General features: G+C 35.5%; 1 protein-coding gene across 1 annotated transcript; it reads left to right on the forward strand.

The window, feature by feature from the left end:
* Positions 1 to 1,818: 1,818 nt before the first annotated feature.
* Positions 1,819 to 20,847, forward strand: serbp1b (SERPINE1 mRNA binding protein 1b). The gene is made up of 9 exons (XM_073848648.1): positions 1,819 to 2,177; positions 4,243 to 4,420; positions 4,683 to 4,823; positions 6,561 to 6,632; positions 11,751 to 11,825; positions 11,923 to 12,109; positions 12,195 to 12,251; positions 14,987 to 15,193; positions 19,432 to 20,847. Exons 1-9 carry the CDS (start codon positions 1,922 to 1,924, stop codon positions 19,489 to 19,491), a joined length of 1,233 nt encoding a protein of 410 aa, XP_073704749.1. The 5' UTR covers positions 1,819 to 1,921; the 3' UTR covers positions 19,492 to 20,847.
* The last annotated feature ends 459 nt before the right edge of the window (positions 20,848 to 21,306 follow it).

Consider the following 21,306-nt stretch of genomic DNA (forward strand, 5'->3'; position numbering starts at 1 on the left):
GCGTTGCTGTCTATGCATGGTCAGAAGGCTTTCAGATTTCATCAAAATATTCATGCTCTTGGACATATTGTCTTCAGCAAACTGTTTGCAGGGTTTCTTGTGAGCCAGCTTCAGAGGAGGCTTTCTTCTGGGACGATGCCTATGCAAACAGACTTGTTGTGGTGTGCAGCGTATGAGCATTGACTAGCTGACCTTCTACTTCTGCAACTTTTAAAGCAATTTAAAGAAATGCTGGTAGCACTCATGCATCTGTTTTATTGAAGCCAGGTTCTGCACCTGACACACAGAACCATTTTCAAATTCTAACACTGCTGTCAAAACTGTTAAACATTAATTTTTTTTGTAAATTCTGCAGTAATATTCTACTTGAGAACAAACAATCCAGTTCTCAGCTAACAGTCTTTGCATTGCATTTGCAAAACATTGCTGTTTAAAACACCACCCATACTGTAAATATATCTAATTTGATCACTTAGAAATCATTGAATTTGTCACAACTATTTATTTGATGAATTGTGTGCAAAGATATGATGCAAAAACCCAATTTTGAGAATAGTTTCAGCAGCACTTTTACCGTGCATTCTCTCTGAGTAAGAAAGAATGAGCTGATGTGTTTTGGTGGTTTGAGATCTTGGAAATGAGATGAACTATTTGGCCAAGTTTCATGTTGGTAATCGCACCTGCTGCAGTCAGTCACAGTCGCCAAAAGCAGCCACCAACCACACTCCCAAAATGTCTTCCTTCTGTCCACTTCTATTACTGCAAACTCACCTGGTGTTTTCAGTAGAGGCTTTTCAGTCCACATTGCATTACTCATGCTGACATCTCAAAGCACTAAAATAATGAGATACATCCATTTACAATGAACAGGCCTGCAGTTCCAGGCCAACAATTTCAGAATTAATATGCAACATGAAATCTGGTGTATGAAAAGCAATGTACTATCCCTACAGTAAACAATGTTTGGTGTCATAAATGTGTGTCATAAAAAATGTTGCTTTTAAAACAACCATCAAGAAATAAGTTGTCCTTAGGCTTTTAATAACTCATAAAACTGCCAAACTCACAAGAAATGAGAAGAGAACATTAGAAAATGAGCATGTGTGTGACCATGGACCACAAAACCCTTATATAGTCAACAATACCAAAATTTTTCGCCAAAAATCATTAGGATGTTAAGTAAAGATCATGTTCCATAAAGATATTTTGTAATTTCTTGTAATTTCCTGTAAACATATCAACACTTATTTTTTGATTAGCGATATGCATTGCTAAGAACTTCATTTGGACAACTTTAAAGGTGATTTTCTCAATATTTAGATTTTTTTGCACCCTCAAATTCCAGATTTTTAAATAGTTGTGTGTTGGCCAAATATTAAATCAATGAAAAGCTTATTTATTCAGCTTTTAGATGACGTATAAATCTCAATTTCAAAAACATTAAGGCAACTCTAATGACTTTTGTGGTCCATAAGAACAAACACCACATTAAAATAATATTAATATATATAATAATAAAAAAAAACAGTTTAAATACATTTTGCGTTTGTAAATGTAGCATTTGTTTGCTATTAATAGGCAAGTAATAATATTAAAGAATGTTCAAATATTCATTATAAACGATTCATTATGAATACAATTACTAATTAATAATCTTAAAATACTCTTTATAAATAATTATTAACGTCCAGTGCACAAATATTTTCGACATTTGTCGATACTTTGAATGAACTGCATACATAGAATAGCACCGTTGTAAAACTACACCCCCCATATGGCGCGAAAGCTGTAATGTCCCGGATATTGAGAGCGCCGGAAGAGAAGCAGGTGTCTTCCTTGGCCATCTTGTGGTTGTCCACCGTGAGCCGTTCGCTCGAAGCCTCAAAGAATCGGAGGAGAATCCCGTTGTTGGGGCACCATCATGCCGGGGCATCTGCAAGAAGGCTTCGGCTGCGTCGTTACCAATCGGTTCGACCAGCTATTGGATGATGAATCCGACCCGTTCGAGATATTAAAGGCGGCCGAGAACAAGAAGAAAGATGCGGCCGCGTCAGGCGGCTCGAAGACGGCAGCTCAAGCCGCTAAACAGCCGAAGAAAGAGTCCCAGAAAGACCGAAAAAATACAGCGCAGGACAAGAAAGAAGACACCCAGGCTCCAGTGCCACTTAAGAAAGAGGGTATGTAGAAATTACAATCCTAAATATCGACCGTGTCTCAAAAATAGAGACTCTAGACCGCATATCTGGACATTTCAGACATGTTATAACGTCGAAAACGCGGGTTAAAATCGCTGACGCGAACCTCTTAAACGCGCATATGGTGTGCAAAATGCTGTCTAGGTAGGAAACACAGTAGGGTATGAGACAGGGCTGGTTGAGTGAATGCTCGTGTGCATATAAACACAGCAGAGAAGTCAACATGGACAACAACAGCCTCAGCTGCTGCTCATCCTCTTGTTGTTGTCGACGTTTAATGTTCGCTAACACAATATTCTGTCAGCGAAATGAACTAACGTTAGAGACGTTTTATTCACCTGGTTTCTCAATTTGACCTGTCCACATCACTATTCGATCACGATTTGATCAACTTGTCTTTATTTATAACTGCGTAGCTGCATTAGCCACATGCTAATCTGTTAGCTGACGCTGAATGTGAATATTGTGTGTTTAGCATTTGCTGTAGGGATTTGCACATGGAGGAAACGTTGGTGTGTTTTGATGTTATGCAAATGTGCTTGAGAGCACTTTCACTTTTATTTCACAAGGCGTGCCGAAGATATATTGAGCAACTCAAATGTAGGCCAGCGATGACCAGGTTGACTTGTCATTTCTTAATATAGTCATATTTAATTTTGCTATGGGTTGTTATTTTGTTTAAATGATAAAATGAATGCAACCTGGGGCTTTAAGATCTGAGCTAGTATCTGAAAAGCATCTTTAGACATCACTAGATTCATGAACAATGTGACCTTGGGCAAAACACTAACATCAGTTCACCCAAATGCTATCATTAACTCACCATCATAGTACATGTTTTTAAAGAAGTCTCTTCTGCTCACCAAACCTGCATTTATTTGATCCAAAGTACAGCACAAACAGTAAAATTGTTAAATATTTTTACTGTTTAAAATATCTGCTTTCTATTGGAATATATTTTAAAATGTAATTTATTTCAGTGATCAATGTTGGATTTTCAGCATCATTTATTCTAGTCTTCAGTGTCACATGATTCTTTAGAAATCATTCTGATATGCTGATTTTTTTAATGCTCAAATGCTTTTGTAACATTATAACTATACCATTCAAAAGCTTGGAGTCAGTATATTTTCTTAAATTTATATAAATTAATACTTTTAGTTAGCAAAGATGCTTTAAGTTGATCAGAAGTGATGATTAAGACATTTATAATGTTAAAAGATTTCTATTTTAGATAAATGCTGTTTTTCTAAACTTTATTTTTATCAAAGAAACCTAAAAAAAATCTACTCAGCTGTTTCAACATAAATGTTTTTTGAGAGGCGAATCAGAATATTAGAATGATTTCTTAAAAAATACTGTGACTGGAGTAATGATGCTAAAAATTCAGCTTTGAAATGAGAGAAGTTACATTTTAAAATATATTCAAATAGAAATCACAAAATGTTTCTTGAGCAGAAAATCTGCATATTAGAATGATGTCTGAAGGATCATGTGACATTGAAGACTAGAGTAAATGATGCTGAAAATCTGGGTTTAATCACATGAATAAATTACATTTTCAAACATATTAAAATAGAAAACAGTTCTTTTAAATAGTAAAAATATTTTACAATTTTACTGCTTTTGCTGTACTATGGATCAAATATATGCAGGCTTGGTGAGCAGAAGAGACTTTAAAAACCATTAAAAATCTGTTTCAAACATCTTGTATGTGCTGTTTTAAATGGAGCTTGAGTAGTATTGACACTTTGTTCAATGCTTTTTTTTTAGCATGACAGCCATGTTTCCTGATATGTAATAATAAGTGTACTGACTTAGAAGTATTTGCTAAATGTCTCAGAATCAGCCGTCTGTCAGATTGATTAAATCGCCCTTGAAGTGACACATGAATCAGTCAGATCTAAAAGCTGTAATTTTGCTCTAATTCTAAAATGTCTGTGATTAAGTCAAACAACTCATTTAATTATACATGAAAAAGCTTGAATTCCCAGGTTCTCAGTGTTGGACTCCTGTGTTTTAATGAGTGTGTGAATATCTATTTCAGGTATGAGGAGGGTTGGCCGGAGGCCGGAGCAGCAGGGTCAGGCCAGTTCCCAACACCAGGGAGGTCAAGGAGACGCTCGTCCCGGCGACAGGCGACCCGACAGACGACCTCCTCGTGAACGGCGCTTTGATAAACCAGCTGACGAGAGGCCAGAGGGTGGCGAGTTCTCTGTGGACAAGTGAGTGTTTGAATTATAAGAAAAAATGTAGCTGACAGTATCGCTTTAAAAACATCTTCATTTTGAGAAACCAATACCGATTTTTAAATCCAAAGAGTAAATTTTTCAGTTGATGTGCAAACAGAACTAAACATTTTTACAGGGCTGATTGTGATTCTTAAGCAGTAATAATAAATCCCCTGAATTCCTATTTAATCAATAGCTGAGCAACGTTTATTGATTTTTGTAGCTCCAGATTGTCATTGTCTTTTGTTGTCCTCAGGGCGATGGGGGACAAGCCATCTAGAGGGCGTGGAGGCGGCCGCGGGGCCAGAGGTGGCCGTGGACGAGGCATGGGACGCGGAGAGGGCTTTGATTCCAGGGGCAAACGTGACTTTGACAGACACAGCGGCAATGACAAATCGTAAGTGTGTTGTGAAGCCAGCAATAACAAATAGTTCACCTCCAGAACAAAAATTTACAGATAATTTACTCACCCCCCTCATCATCCAAGATGTTCATGTCTGTCTTTAGTAGTAAAGAAATTGTTTTTGAGGAAAACATTTTAAGATTTCTCTCCATATAGTGGCCCTCTATAGTGCCTGTGAGTTTGAGTTTCCAAAATGCAGCTTCAAAGGACTTTAGAAGATTTTATTTAGCGAAACAACCCGTTATTTTTCGGGATGTGCGGGTCTAGTCGACTAAACGGTACAGCTCCTACTAGTTGACACTGAAAACAATAGTAGACTACACTACCGAAAAAAACAACAACATGATTTTATTTTTGAAATTGCCATAATTTTAACGTCACATTTAAAAATTGTTAAAATTAAATATCTGAAAAGTAATACATTATTTTTAAAAGTGTATCCGTGCGAAAACTACTTTTTTACCTTAGATCCTGCATGCCCTTATAGAGACCTCATTTTGAATTTGAAGGACTTAAAGTTTTGTGTAAATGGTGTAATATCAAATTGGCTTACAATAACTCTACTAGAGCGATGCATAACAGGCAAATCGCAAGCATTAGCTTAGAGGCTAGCCAAAGCCAGCAAATGTCAATCACGTCTATTCCTCTAAATGAAAACCCGCTTTATTAAAAAAAAAAAAAAAGATTTATGTACTTTTTAACCTTTAAATGGTCGTCTTGTCTAGCTCTGTGTGAACTGCATTCCAGTTCATGACAGTGAGGGTGTGTCGAAAACTCTATTATTATTTACTTCTCCAGCTTCCAACTTCCCTGTGTTTTCAAAGTGAACGCACAAGGGTCAAACAAGAAAAGGTAAAACAGTAATGTAGGGTGATTTTGAAGTTGGAGGAGAAAATGAGATGGGAGTTTTTCAACATACCCTAAAGCCCCGGTCACACTAGACTTTGAGCATGCGAAATTCCTTTGGATGCAGCGGTCGTGATATGACGTCATGCTCTGCAGCTTCTTTTTTAAAAGTGAAATTCAGCACATGACACTAATAATACATTTAAATGTAAAAACATACAATCTACTACACTTTACCGCAGTCCTGCAGTTTTAAATGCTTAAATTTAAGGTTCTTTTCATTCAGCTAGAGGTCATGCTGTGACGTATCGATCTCCTGTTGGTCACACAGAGTCATGTGATGCGAATTTGTTGGTCAGTTCACCAAGTTTGAACTTCCAGACGCAGCGAAATGCGAAAATATTTCGCATGGGCTTGCGTTTCCGGTCTAACGCGTTCGCATGCGTATGAATGGAAGTCAATGGAACGAAAAGTGCAGTGTGACCGCGCCTTAACTGTCTTGAACCAGAATACACATCGATGAGTTGATGCAGAGCTAGACAAGATGAGCATTTGAGGTTAAAAAGTATATAAACAATTTATAAATTATAAAAATAATTTAGAAAATAACTGATCTTTTCGCTATATAAGACTCTTCTTCCTCGGATCATTTAGAGCCCTTTGAAGCTGCATTTTGGAAGCCATAGAAGTCCACTATATAAACAGAAATCTTGAAATGTTTTTCCACAAAAAAACATAATTTCTTTATGACTGCAGAAAGAAAGACATGAACATCTTGGATGACAAGGGGGTGAGTAAGTTACCTCTAAATTTTTGTTCTGGAAGTGAACTTCTCCTTTAAGTGTGCTGTTTACTAGTCTCACTGGAATGTCCTTCATGCTTTAGTCGGCAGAAAGGAGAGGAGAAGCGTGGCGGGAGTGGCTCGCACAACTGGGGCAATGTGAAGGAAGAAACCAGGTACGATAGGAAATGTGAAATATTTGAGGCTTGTGATGTTGTATGAGATAGGGTGGTTGACATGTTGCACAAGTAAGGGTTTCCGCGGGTCTTAAAAGTCTAAATTCACCGTTCCACAAATTATGGTCTTAATTTAGACCAGGAAGTCTTACATTCATTTTTAAGTTATGGCTAAAAATGCATGTTTTCCAGTACAAATATCTAAACGTCATTAAATGAATGTACATTTACCTGAGATGCAAAAATATTTTCTGAGAAATTTAACAAAAGTGAGTTTATTTTTAAAACAAACATATCTGTCAGTGGACCATAAAAACTTGTTTTCCCTATGAATTAAGTAGATTTTTCCAAGCCCAGTGATATTTGATCTTTTTTAATCATAAGTCTTGTCAATGTGCTTTTCAAATAAATATATCTTGATTTAATAATTTTTAGACATTTGCACTGGAAAACAAGACAAAAATATGTAGAAGAACTGTAGTTTTTGCATTGTGATCAGAAGGTAGGTACAGTAAATGTTATTTCCACTCAAGCTTTAAGCTGTTTTTTTGTTACATGAATTGGAAACTAATGGAAAGCTGTTTTCAAACTGCAACTCATTGTACTCCTAGATATTTACATTTAGAGAACACATTGATGTATTGTGTTCCCTTCAATCTATTCCTTAAAATTTCTTTACTTTGTCTTAAAAAGATCTTTAAAAAGCTTTAAATTAACCAGGGATGTTCCGATCAGGTTTTTTTGCCCTCGAGTCAGAGTCATTTGATTTTGATCAGAGTCCCGATCCGATATTTCTATAATACATAAAAAAAGAATAAAGAAGTGCGCAGAAACAGATCCAGGATGTTCCTTATTTTTTATTTAATTCACCTTATTTTAACATTCAACAGCTCTGTTAACAAACAGAACACTTCTGTGAGGTAGCTTGAACAATCAAGTAATTAATTATATAAATACTTCACTGCTCGACTTCAGTGCAACAGTAAATATAAAAAAAAGTCTAATATAAAAACAAATAGCACCTCAACTTAAAATACAGTACAACAAATAAAAAATAAAAGTGCCACTGTGTTTGCTGTGTTTCGGTGTGGAGTCAAGAGGTCTAACTCTGTGCCACCGCATAACTATAGATGTGTTAAATAATGAGTATATATATATATATATATATATATATATATATCAGGGTGGCCGCGGATCCTTAAGTCTTAAAAAGTCTTAAATTCCGTTGTCCTAAAATAAGGCCTTTAAATGTCTTAATTTGTCTTAAATCTAAATCCAAGGGTCTTAAATTTTTTACACTTTGAAAAGGAAAAGTTTATCGTTTTGAGGAGAATCTCCTGCGCAGGTTCTAAATCTGTTCTGTTGCTAGACACGCGCTTGCTTGACAACGCCTCAGTGTTGCCAGATTTAGCGGGTTTCCGCCCAACTACACGCATTTGAATCGCAGATTAGCTGTTAAATTTAACCATCATAGAGTAAAAGTTTATAATTAGCACATGTTTTTACGTTGCCGCACACAACTGGCGCGAGCACGCGCAGAGAGAGAGAGGCGCGCGGCGCGATTCACACAGATTGATTCCTCTTTAACTGCTATTTGAACGGAAACGTACATACCAAGTCATGTCTTAATACCCGTTTTGGTATTCTGTTTAACAGTCGTTTATGTCTTCAGTGAACCGAAACAGCTGAGAAAGAGATGCGTGCCAGTATTCGGTTTGGGCATTTGGCCTTAAAGAGACAGCGTCCTATAAATACCTGCAGTGAGAAACACTAGTTATTTTACAATTAATTATTAAATTTCCCCTCCTGAATACTAGTGTTATTGATTTTATTACTAACTTTATGTTGTATTCATTTACACTTGTCATTTGTGTAATTGTTCTTGTTTTGTTACTGAACTTTAGTTCAGATAGTAGTTTTTGCTTGCTGTGGATGAGAAGTAGCCTACCTAAAGTAAGCATTCAGTAATTAGGAAAAAACAAACTTTTTTTTTTTTTTTTTTTTTTTTGCTGATCCGAAAAATGATCCGATCCATGACTCAAAATCCGTGTTTGTTACACTGTTACATTGGCTTCAAAGTGTGTGAGAGCCTTGACTTTGTCATGGAATAGAAAATAATTTCTTCTTCTGGAATAGTGTTTTCTGTTGAATATTCCCAAGAATAATCAGTTAAATAAAATAATAATTTAAAATATCTTCATAGTTTTGTGCTAGACTTTTGCGGGACTTTCAATTTGGTCTTAAATTTTGTTTGAAAATGGTATTAAAAAGTCTTAAAATGTCTTAAATTTAACTTGGTCAAACCTGTAGACACCCTGTATGTGTATATATATATATATATATATATATATATATACACACACACACACACACACACCAGAGGTTGCGTTAGACTGTTACATTGCCAGTCATTTTGACGGACAGGGTCGTAAAAATTCCACCATAATTCATTATTACCCGTCATTTTAATTTTCATATTTTAATTATAACACATTAAATTGCATTTATTTTTGTTCACATTTTAATTTTTAATGTTGAAGAGAACAGATGAGACTGCTTAACTTTTCATGTTCAACACCATACCCCGCAGTGACATCGATTTTAATATATTCTCAATTTAGTGAGCGATATTGACCAGTAAATCCCAGACGATCTTTTGGTCTATGCTGTCAAACAAGTATACAGTGCGCCTCCCATTCAATAAATCGCATTGAAACAAAGTCTCAAATTTCAAATTCAATTTGATTAGGAAATTCAAGCAATAAATACCGTTTTGGCGCTCCTTAATGTGGCATGATAGATCGTTGTAGCTTCTTAGTACTACTGCGCCTTTGCCTAATCAAACGCATGGCAAAAGATTAGTAACATTTTCTTTTTTGTTCTGGAGCAAGTGCTCTGTTGCCACACTGGAGCGCACTCACCACCAACTGGACAGGGGTGGGAATTACAGCTAATAATTACACTAGATCACCCTCTGTGTAATCTGTCAAAGTGACGGACGGCCTTCAGATTTTTCCGTCATTGCAACACAAATTCTGTCAATGACGGACTATTTTCGGTTAACGCGACCTATGAAATATACATATATATCCGAGTCCTGATCGGGAGGTAACGTCCGATTCCAATCGAGTCTGAAACCACGTGATCGGATCGGGACATCCCTAAAATTAACCATCGTAAAACCTGCAGAAGCCCTGAATGTGTCATACAGAAATATTGCAGATTATCTGAAACACTTTTGAATTCACTTATTTTTAATAAAAAAAATTTTAAACACTTTATACTTGGTGCAACCTAAGGATTAAATTTTGACGTGTCTTGTCCCACACGTCTTGTGCTCTGAATGTGAATAACACCTAAAGTTAATGACATGGTGGGCTGGTTCCAAACAATCAGATTTTCCCCTAGTTAGGGAGAATTATCATTACTTGACGTTAGGGGGGGCGATATGGCAAAACTATCATATCACAATTTTATCACAATTCTTTGTCATGTTGGTTATTACCATTTTGCAAGTTGTCTGAGCAGTACAGCCAAACAAATTTCCCTATTTTAAAACCAAAGCCTTACATGATAAAATATAAAATAAAAAGAACAGCAGATGTTTAGGCCAAATTGAGCGAAGATAAAAAATCTGTGTAATTTTTAAAAAAATATTTGTTATTAAAAAATAAGAACAAAGATAGGCTACATGTTACAAATACACACAATATACAAATAAAACAAACTTTAAGGTACAGGTACAGTAGGTGTATTTAACAGTAGCATTCAATAAATTTAATTAACACATACAAATAAAACACTGTATATATAAATTATACATTGACTCTTATTAAAGCAACTCTTATTAAAGTTCTTCAGTCAAGAGCAGTGAGTGTTTTTCCTTTGTGTTTTTTTTTTTTAGCCTACCATCACCCAAAAATTACAATTCTGTCATTTACTCACTCTGGATTTTTTTTTTTTTAAACATGAAACATTGAACTTATTTTGAAGAATGTGGGTAACCAAACAGTTACTGGGTCCCCAGTATTTTTTTATTTTTTTTGTGTTTAGCACAAGAAAAAAATGAATAGAGGTTTGGGACAACAAGTGACTGTGTAATTTTTTTGGTGAACTGTATCTTTAAAGTCCCCCTGAAATCAAAATGATAGATTTTTGGCTTTTTGTATGAATATATTAGCCTTAAGATTATCTATAAGCTAGTGTGTTTCAAAACAACAACAAAATTCGCATTTACAAGATATGGGCATTCAAAACTTATAGTCTCGTCACTTCCGCCAATATGAATCAGCGATTTTGATGATATCACCGTGCACTTCAGTTTCTCATCAAACGTTCTGTCCAATCAAATGCTCTCTAGAGTCCGTATTGTTCCGCCCCCTACAGAGACGCAATACACGGAGCAGATCATATGCGCTCATATGTGCGATCGGCGTGTATTAAACTACACAGCCTCAGCATGATTATGATCACTATTTTGTTTTAGCAAGAGTTTCATATTGAATCTATGGGGTAATTTATTAGTCTGCGGCTGTCATAAGCTACAAATGCGGCTTTACCGAGCTCAATGGCTCTGGCCCAAGCAGATATAAATGGAACACTATTGGCTATTCAAAAGAAGTGGGCGGGGCTGGGCGATATGTTTTTGTTTCAGTTAAAAGTACATCAGTTAAAAGTAAGTAGAATAACGCTGCTTGTTTCAAGGCACTTCAGTGGACCTTTAATGACAATCGGCAGCATGTATAGTTCTGTCGCTTTAAGAGCTGCACGCATCTAATGTCTACAGACGCGCATTAGTTTTTCTCTCAACTGTTTACTTTCACTTTAGACATAACCAACAAGCAAGTGCAAATAATGTACTTTTGTAATTGCGAATAAGTGCAGTGTCCTGTGAATGAATGTATGTTGTGTTGTACAGTATATTGAGAAGGAGGCATGCTGTAGCACGATACTACGATGTTTTTTCAAAAGCAGATCGTGGAGACATTTTAATGATCCACGATCAAAAATCGCCATATCGCACACCACTACTTGACATTTTAGATATATGCAACATTGCTTCAAAGGTTTAGTGTCATCAGAGTTCTTCTGATCTAATAATGTTTCCTGACTTGACAGTGAGCTTGACCAGACTGCAGCACCGGAGCCTGCTCCCGAAGGTGAAGATCACGCCCCTGCCGACTCCGAAAACAAGTAAGTCGTGTAGAAATTTGTTCAGAATATCAAAAAATGTCAGTATCTCTGACTAGATGCACAAAGAGCATGCTGTCTGATGGTTGTGTCTGTGTAGGGAGAATGAAGTGGAGGAGGTGAAGGATGAAGGTCCTAAGGAGATGACACTGGATGAGTGGAAGGCCATGCAAGACAAAGAACGGGCCAAAGTTGAGTTTAACATCCGCAAACCCAACGAGGGCAATGACGGTCAGTGGAAGAAGGGCTACGTACTGCACAAGTCAAAGAGCGAGGAAGTTGGCACGGTAAGTTACACTAGTCCACTTTCCAGCCTTGTACTTGTTTGTGGTTTCGAGACTAATGTCGCTGATCTCTCTTTTGCATTTTCAGCGGCATGCTGGATCTGTGATTGAAGCTGGAGATGTTGATCCGGACTCATTCCAGAAGGTATCCATCTCAGTTTGTGTCTGAATTTGGTTTTTATTTATCAGTCACCCTTTTGGTAGCCTTTAAAATTGTTGGCCTGTAGTTAACCTCAACTAAAATTTAGTTAAAAGCTATAAAAGAATCTATTACCGTGTGCGCACAGTGACAAATTAAAAGATGATAATTTCGTAAATGATTAATGTTGCATCATCTATAATAATACAAAACCAATTTTATCATTAAGAGATTTATTTGTGATTGAATAATTATCTAAATTTTGTTACAGTCATACAGTACGTACTGTTTGTCTGAGCCGTGCATTAATCACAGAGATGTAGGGCAGTTCTCAAATCTTATAATGCTTTTATGATGCACAATTAATTTAAACCGTCAGTTACGTCTTAAGATGGATTTTATGGATTAAGAAACTTGAATTAATGCTGTCACATATAACAATAAAAATTAAAGTTTTAATGGTTAAATCACAATTTTGTAATCTGTAAGCATGTCTCATTAAAATCCTGGAACTTCTAGAAGGAAGTTTGACAAAATAAATGAGGCCCATTGAAATTGTATTACTTTTTCTGCATTCAGTTTTTATGATTAAAAATTCTAATTCAATAAATTTAATAACTTTAACCATTGAATAATTTATTGCATCTTTTTAAACAATAATAGGGCCCTACAAAGTTGTTTTTTTCCCCCAGAAATTTGTTGTTTACTGTTTTAATTGTTCTGGATTTGTGATTTAAGGCGAGACACTGCAGGTAAATGGGGTTAAAAAACAAACAAACAAAAAAAACTAATAGTTATCACCTTACTTACCCAGTTAATTGATTACTTTAATGATTGCAAAAATATTTTTTTTGTAGTACATTTTTTTTATGTTTTTTTTTTTTTTTTTTTTCAAATTTTAGGTTTAAATATGCAAATGAGGCATTATTTAATAAAATATGTGTTAAAATGCATACTTTTCTAGTACAGAAATCTAAACACTGAAGTCAATTTCAAAATTCTTGTTTACTTTTTTTTTTTTTATACATATTTAGAGTCAAATTTGTTTACAAAAGGAATTTGGGGTAACTCATTTTGTCACTCCATAATTCAGAAAATAACTATTTTACTGAAGTGGAGATTTATGGCTCAGTGTAGGAGAAAAAAATCATTTTGAGAAAAATGTGTTTTTAAAAATATGTATTGTCATTGAAATGTATTTACAAATAGATAAATTGCTATAAAAGAAACACTTAATAGTGTCTTTTGGAAGTTCTTTCTACTAGTCTGAAAAAAACCCATGAAAAAACAAAAAGCCCAAAATCTCAAACTTGACAGGTGCATGATAAAAGTGTTTTTGCCTGCCGTGTCCTTAAAGGGATAGTTCACCCAAAAATGAAAATTTGATGTTTATCTGCTTACCCCCAGGGCATCCAAGATGTAGGTGACTTTGTTTCCTCAGAAAAACACAAACGAAGATTTTTAATATAAACCGGTGCAGTCTGCCAGCCAAATAATTGAAGTGGATGGGCACCAAACCTTTAAAAGTAAACAAAAACATGCACAGACAAATCCAAATTACACCCTGCGGCTCGTGACGATACATTGATGTCCTAAGACACGAAATGAACGGTTTTTGTGAGAAACTGAACAGTATTTATATCATTTTTTACCTTTGATACACAGCCACATCCATCTGTCCTGAGCACAAGCTCATCATCCGGCACGTGACATGTGAATGCGCTCTGGTGTAGAATACGCAAACACCGGAAGTGATCTGTTGCATGTATACAACACTCATTGTTTACACAGAGCACAGAGATTGTGGGTATAGTGGCTATTCAAAATGGTAATTACTTGCGCTTATCCTGATTGTTCAAACCAATTTAAAGCTAAAAGATTACGTTTGTTTGCGCAAACTCATCCGGGACTTTTCACCGATTTCCCCTTACGGCGTTTGCGTATTCTACGTCAGAGCGCGTTCACATGTCATGAGCCGGATGCTAAACTCGTGCCCAGGACAGATGGACGTGGCTGTGTATCAAAGGTAAAAAATGATATAAATACTGTTCAGCTTCTCGCAAAAAACTATTGTTTCGTGTCTTAGGACATCAATGTATCGTCACGAGCCGCAGGGTGTAATTTGGATTTGTTTGTGCATGTTTTTGTTTACTTTTAAAAGTCTGGTGCCCATCCACGTCCATTATTTGGCTGGCAGACTGCACCGGTTTTCGTTAAAAATCTTCGTTTGTGTTTTTCTGAGGAAACAAAGTCACCTACATCTTGGATGCCCTGGGGGTAAGCAGATAAACATCAAATTATCATTTTTGGGTGAACTATCCCTTTAATACAAACTTCTTATTACCAAAGGCAAAAATAATTAACTTTATTTAATCTTTTACAATGAAATCAAATTAAAATGTAACTGTTCTTTTAATTCTTAAACTGCAAACAAGGTGCTGTACAACTAAAGTTCACCTTAAAAATAAAAAGTACATTTTGCTTTACCTTTCAATTTCAAGTTAAGTTTTCCGATTTGATTCATTGTTCAGCATACTTATGCTTTATTCACCCAAATTTTGTGAAGAAATCTATAAATTCCATTCTTATGGTTGGATTAAATGATTTTGTCCATGTTTTCCACGTCATGGAAATCTACCTAAAATCTTTACAGCCCATCAAGAAAAAAAGTGTTATGTGGAGTTGGGAATGATAGTTATTCCAAGTTCCTGAAGCTGATCCCATAATATTTCTTCTTAAAGGCTGATGAGGGTGGAGATCACCACTTCCGTAAGCCCGCCAATGACATCACCTCCCAGCTGGAGATCAACTTCGGAGACTTGGGTCGGCCAGGACGCGGTCGTGGCGGTTCTCGCGGAGGCCGTGGCGGTCGTGGTGGTGGTGGTGGTGGTGGCGGCGGCGGCGGCGGTGGTGGACGGCCAAGCCGAGGCGGAGGCAGATCTGAGAAGGTAAATGACATACAGGCATGTTCTCCTAATGTTTGTTTATGGAAATGTGTGGCAGACACCGCTTACATCAAATAAAACTCTAGTCTGCCCTAGAGTTGTGTGTTATATCTCTATGCATTATATTTAGGGCTGTCAGACGTTTTTAAATTTTTAAGCTAAATTACGTGATGTTTCGATTCATCTAATTGATTACAAATTAAATTTGACTGAAAATACCAATAAAAGATTATATAAAGCTATTTTTGTGTTATATGTGCATTAACTGCATTCAAATATTTTAATTATTTTTTGCTATAAAATGCTATAATACATATTATAATAGCAAGTAATATAAATATATCAGTTTATGGAAGGCCGTTTCTGCCACTGAATAAAGTCAAAAGAGGTCATTGTGAATTGTTTTCTCTTCCTCTTTTTTTCCCTTTTTCTTACTAGTCTTAGTTTTTTTTTTTTTTTTTTTTTTTCAAAATTGTAAGATAAACTTGTAAATGTGAGAAATAAAGTCAGAATTGCGAAATATAAACTTTCCTCTTGCAAAGAAAATAGTCAATTGCAAGTTTATATCTCACAATTCTGACTTGAGGTATAAACTTGCAATTTTTACTTTTTTCACAAGTTTGTATCTGACAGTTCAGACTTTTTTGGTCAGTTCTGACTTTTTTCCTCACAATTCGGACTTTATAGCATGCAGTTGTGAGTTTACATATCAATTCTATGGGGGGAAAAAATTAATTTCAAACTGTAACTTCACTATTTCAAGAAAAGTAGTGAGTTAAAATTGAATTTATTTTTCATTCATTGACAAAAACAGACTTCCATAGTTACCTGTGCTTATAAACACTCATGGCACAAGAGGCTAAATACTTGTGTAATGCATGTGTATGCATTTTCCGATTTCACGCATTTAGTAGGTGTTTAAATATTAGCTACAGGAAAATGAACAATATTTACTTATATTAATAAATGATTGTTTCAAATGTTTGCTTTTGTCAGGGTGTTCCGCGGGTCCTTAAAGTCTTAAAATGTCTTAAATTCAGATTCAATGGGTCTTAAATATTTATGGTCACATTACTGCCAAAATATCTTCAGTCTGACGGACCTAATGACTGTTTACAATCATTGGACAGATTGTGTTCTCTACAGTTTAGTTCTGTTTCACTAATGAAAAGCAGAAGCATAGCACATTCTCCAAGCAACACTCGGTGGTGTTTTGCTACTAAATGATTCAGAGTTTTGAACAAATCGGTTGAATGAATGACTCAATGACTTACCCATTAAGGGACTTACCGCCACCTACTGGTAGTTTAGTATGTTTAAAAGTATGCATTTTCCTCACAGCATTTCTTATTTGCACATTCATAAATGTATTTAATAGGGATGCACCGATCCGACTTTTTCAGTCCTGATACCGATGCCTGGGCTTTGTATATCTGTCGATACCCGATACCGATCCGATACCATTGTTGAATTAATAATAAACTGCATACCTTCCACCTTATACCTTCCTTCCACCATGTAGAAGAAACTACAGGCACCAAACTTTCCTAACTAAGACAAAACAGATGCAATGTATTGCATACCTATTTATTTGTTATTCAAAGAACAATTCTGCATTCAAATGGAAATAGAATGTAATCAAACCTCTTAAAATTAGGGCTGGTCCGAATACCATTTTTTTGAGCTTCGGAGGCAGGGGCTGAACATATTCTTCCCTCAAATAAAGGCAGGAATGTCTTTCTGTTTGCATTTTTATTATGTCGAGAACAGTTCATCCAATCGATTTTTGCTGTGGACCCAAAGGAGTGCAGTGTTGCATTTTGGGACAATATGGACACATAACACGTTCAGAATTAATAAATGGTAATAGAACATTGCAAGTTGGAAGCGGCGCGCCTCACGCAGGCAGAGCTTGCTTTGAGAACGGACACCGCGCTAGTGATACAAAACACACAGGTCTGTTAAGAGCAATACTTTTAATAAGATAGCCTAACATTTTTAAACAAACAAATCACTCCCAAATCAGAAATTAGCAGCACATTAATTACTGACACCGTAAAGGGTAGGCTATTTAAATAAAAGAAGAACGAAAAAAATGGTGCGTTGTTTAGGCTATATATAAATAATTTTATATCTCAATTAGGCCTATTTATAAATAAATATATATATGTATATAAACCTATATATAAAACACATGTATATTATTTTGAAACCCAAAATAAATTAGGCTCAAGCATTATTAACAAACGTGCGTGTTTATTTGAGCACTTCCGTCAGTGAACAAGCAGCCTACAAAACGCTAAAATAAATCAAAGAAATAATACATTTAAATATGAAACTAACCTAAATAAGAGTGTTAAATAGGCTATTCAACAAACATTCGTTGCAAAAATTCCTAACAACCTCGACAGCTGATCAGAATTACTGGCCCGAGTCCGACTGAAACCGGTCTTGTTTCTCTTTCTCTTCCCCATTACACAGCTGCTGTTTTTAATAGCAATGTGATTACATTTATTTTCATTTATTTAGGTTATAAAGTAAATTTAGAAATATATTTGGAACACTTTTTATTTGTTAAATTCAAGTTTTTGTTTTTTAAAGTAACGACTAAGCGGCCAGCGGCAAACCAATTTAGGCTTAAGTCATCACGATTTAAATTAAAATCCATAGATATTAAAAACTTAAAGCATATCAGTATATTAGTTTAATCGTTTAACCTAGATAAATGTGTGCTATTAGGCGCATATCCAATCATTTGTGCGGAGAGTAAAGCTGAAGGACATGAAAGCGCTGGTGCGATGTGAAACTTAATTTTTACTCATAAAGGTAAGACTTATCATCCGGAACTGTAAAGAAATAATTTAAATAATTCAAATCGAAAACAAAACTCTTTCATTAGCTATAAACCATAAAGATGCATTAAGGCATTAAAGGCGCGTCCAGTGAGCAGATGGCGTCCTACTATCATGTACCAGCGTCAACTTCATCTTTGAGTCAAATACTAGTTTATTAATAATTCGAATATCTCCTTTTTTCCCACGAAACATTCATGGTAATTATTTTTGCTGGGGCTTTGTGGTCAGCTTTAGCCTACTGCGTGCATTTGAACTCGGAGGCGCGGTTGTTATTACCGACAGCTCAGCCCTAGTTTTGCTTTCACCGTTCAAGTGAACCTGACTGTACTTTAGTAATCTCGAAATTTAAAATCGAATGCCAACCCACTAAACGAATATTCGAATAATCTGGTCCAGCCCTACTTAAAATAAATTTAAATAAATAAAATGTAGTAGTAGAAATGGAGGAAGGGAAAAAAAAAAAAAAAAAAAAACTCCCCGTGGATCGGTTAATTTTTCAGATCCCGATCCAGCTATTTTTTCAATATCGGGGTCGATATCCGATCCTAATATCGGATCGGTGCACCCCTATTATTTAATCTGACTGATAACAGCCCTATAGAATTTATTAATAAATTGTAATAATTTTGAAATGAAAGGTAATATGTGACCCTGGACGACAAAACCAGTCATAAGGTTAAATTTGACAAAACTGAGATTTATACATCATATGAAAGCTCAATAAATAAGTTTTCTATTGATGTATGGTTTGTTAGGATAGGACAATATTTGGCTGAGATACATCTATTTGAAATCAGAAATCTGAGGATGCAAAAAAATCAAAAAGACTGAGAAAATCACCTTTAAAGTTGTCCAAATTAGGTTCTTAACAATGCATATTACAAATCAAAAATTACATTTTGATATGTTTACAGTAGTAATTTTACAAAAAATCTTCATGGAACATGAACTTTACTTAATTTCTTAATGATTTTTGGCATAATAGAAAAATCAAAAATTTTGACCCATGCAATGTATTTTTGGCTATTGCTACAAATATACCCCAGCGACTTAAGACTGGTTTTGTGGTCCAGGGTCACATATAAAGGTTAATAATAATATGCAGATATAAGTATGTAAAAGCTGATGAAAATTTTGCTTCAGAATAAATTGTTTAGTCCACCAAAAATATATTTTGTTTTCTTTTTACATTAAACACAATAAAAATTACATTTATGTATGTAATATAAAGTTCATTTCCATAACAGGTTTAGGTCTTAAATTTCATATTAGGTGGTATTAAAAAGGTGTTAAGTCTTAAGTCTTAAATTTAACTTGTTAACATCTGTAGAAACCCTGTTTTGTGCTTCTGTGTAGTCCTGAAGTCTGTTTTTCTGGTTTTGACAGGGTGGAGGTGTTTCTGTTCCCAACGTGGATGATCCCGAGGCTTTCCCAGCCCTGGCTTAAACCTCAGCTCCGCCACTGAACCTTCGTCCAGGCCCCCGCCCCTCCTCTTCGACGCTTGCATGCTTACGGATTGTTCGACCATAGAAACCAGAAAAGAGAAATACATGAGACTGTCATCCATACATACACTGAGAACTGACTTTTACCTGCGGAAAAAAACACGAAAAGGACTTCTTGTTACACTGAAGCAAATTATGGGTAGAGGTTTTGTATTTAGGGACATGATAGCAGGGATTGTTCATACAGTATTTTTTCCCTTTTTTCCAGAGATTATGCATTCGCCATAAATATTTTTTTATTGCTGCTTGAATGTATGCATTTTCAAGATAGAATTCGAAGTGTGTTGTGAACGCTTAACGCTTCAGTCGGGACACCGCGGTGTCTGCGTGTAATCGATTACACTCTCTCAATGGCTCTACCAAAAGCAGAACGTTTAGTTTTTATTATTTTTTTTTATTATTATTTTTTTCTCAACCAAGTGAGAATACAAGACTTGTAGTGATGATTTTACTATTAACGTATATACATGAGTAATGTATATTGACTATTTTAAATGTTTTGAAAGAAGCTCTAAGGTCAAGCTACCCTCCTGTTTTTTTTTTTTTTTTTTTTTTTTTCTCTTCTTCCTTGACCGGTAGCAAGAAGCAAATGCGTCGTCTTGATCTTGCTTTGGTGTTTTCTGTCGTCCTCTGCTGGACCTGTGATATTAGTACGCATAGATGTCTTTGTTCCTCAGAGAGATTATTTCCTCATCTTGTTCGAAGCACCCAGGGCTCAATGTAGATCCAGGCTGGTCCTTGTAAGTCATACAAGTTCATCTCTTAGAAACCTTAGGACCACTTTCGGAAGTGTATACATGGGTGATTTGTGTGCGTTTGTGTGTATGCGTGTGTGAGAGAGAGATAACCTGTTTTTAAAAACTCGTCATCTGCCATAAGTTTATTTTCCTGAGCTTAGATGGTAAGTTTCGGCAAGTCATGAAGTTTTATTGACTTTTTAGTGAGTTTTTCTCTAGCTGAGGTTGTTGACATATCTTGCACTTAGATTATGGTGACATTTGAAATATAGCTACTAAGCACGTGGTCTATTTGCATCAGTACCATTTGTTTATTTTTATTCCTTCTGTGATCTTTGCTGTGTTTTTATTTTTAATTATTACTATGATGGCACTACTGCTTGCGTTTTCTGAAAAAATAAAAAAAAAAATTGTGTAATTCAGGGTGGGACAACAGTGTGCTGCGAAAGAAAAGTTGGAACCAGCTTCTAATGTATGTGAAATAGCGAGACCTCCAAGTGTGATGGCCGATGTACTCTGTATTCATAGGAGGAGGGACAATAAAATGGAAGACGACACTAGATCGTGTCCAGGCTTCTGGTTTGTCACTTCTTGTCTTTAGTCTCTGTTTTACCCCTATGTTTGCTAATGCTTTTGCTTAGTCAGTGATTCCCATGCAATAAAAATAGGTTAGAAAACTTTGGTACCATGCAATAATATGCATTATAGTCTCATTTTTGTTTATATTGTAATAACCAGTGGCGTATAAAGTACCTGAAAGCCAGAGTTTATATCGCGATTCTGACTTTTATTTCTCACAATTGTGAGTTATATCATATTGCGAGATAAACTTGCATTTGTGAGGAAAAAAGTCAGATTTGTGAGATATATACTCGCAATTGTGAGAGAACAGAATTGCGAGATACTAACATTTGAGAGGAAAATTATTTCAAACAAGTCTGAGTTAATATAATTTTTTTTTTTTTTTAAGTCAGAATTCTAAGTTTATTTCTCGCAATTCTTATTTTATTTCACACAAT

Source organism: Garra rufa, chromosome 10 (genome assembly GCF_049309525.1).
Source record: "Garra rufa chromosome 10, GarRuf1.0, whole genome shotgun sequence".
NCBI lineage: Eukaryota > Metazoa > Chordata > Actinopteri > Cypriniformes > Cyprinidae > Garra > Garra rufa.

Excerpts from the sequence above, each read along its gene's own strand:
- serbp1b (XM_073848648.1), top strand. The coding sequence starts at position 1,922 with ATGCCGGGGCATCTGCAAGAAGGCTTCGGCTGCGTCGTTACCAATCGG. Across the intron at positions 2,178-4,242 it reads AGTGCCACTTAAGAAAGAGG|GTATGAGGAGGGTTGGCCGG; the intron begins GTATGTAGAAAT and ends TATCTATTTCAG. Across the intron at positions 15,194-19,431 it reads GCGGAGGCAGATCTGAGAAG|GGTGGAGGTGTTTCTGTTCC; the intron begins GTAAATGACATA and ends TGGTTTTGACAG.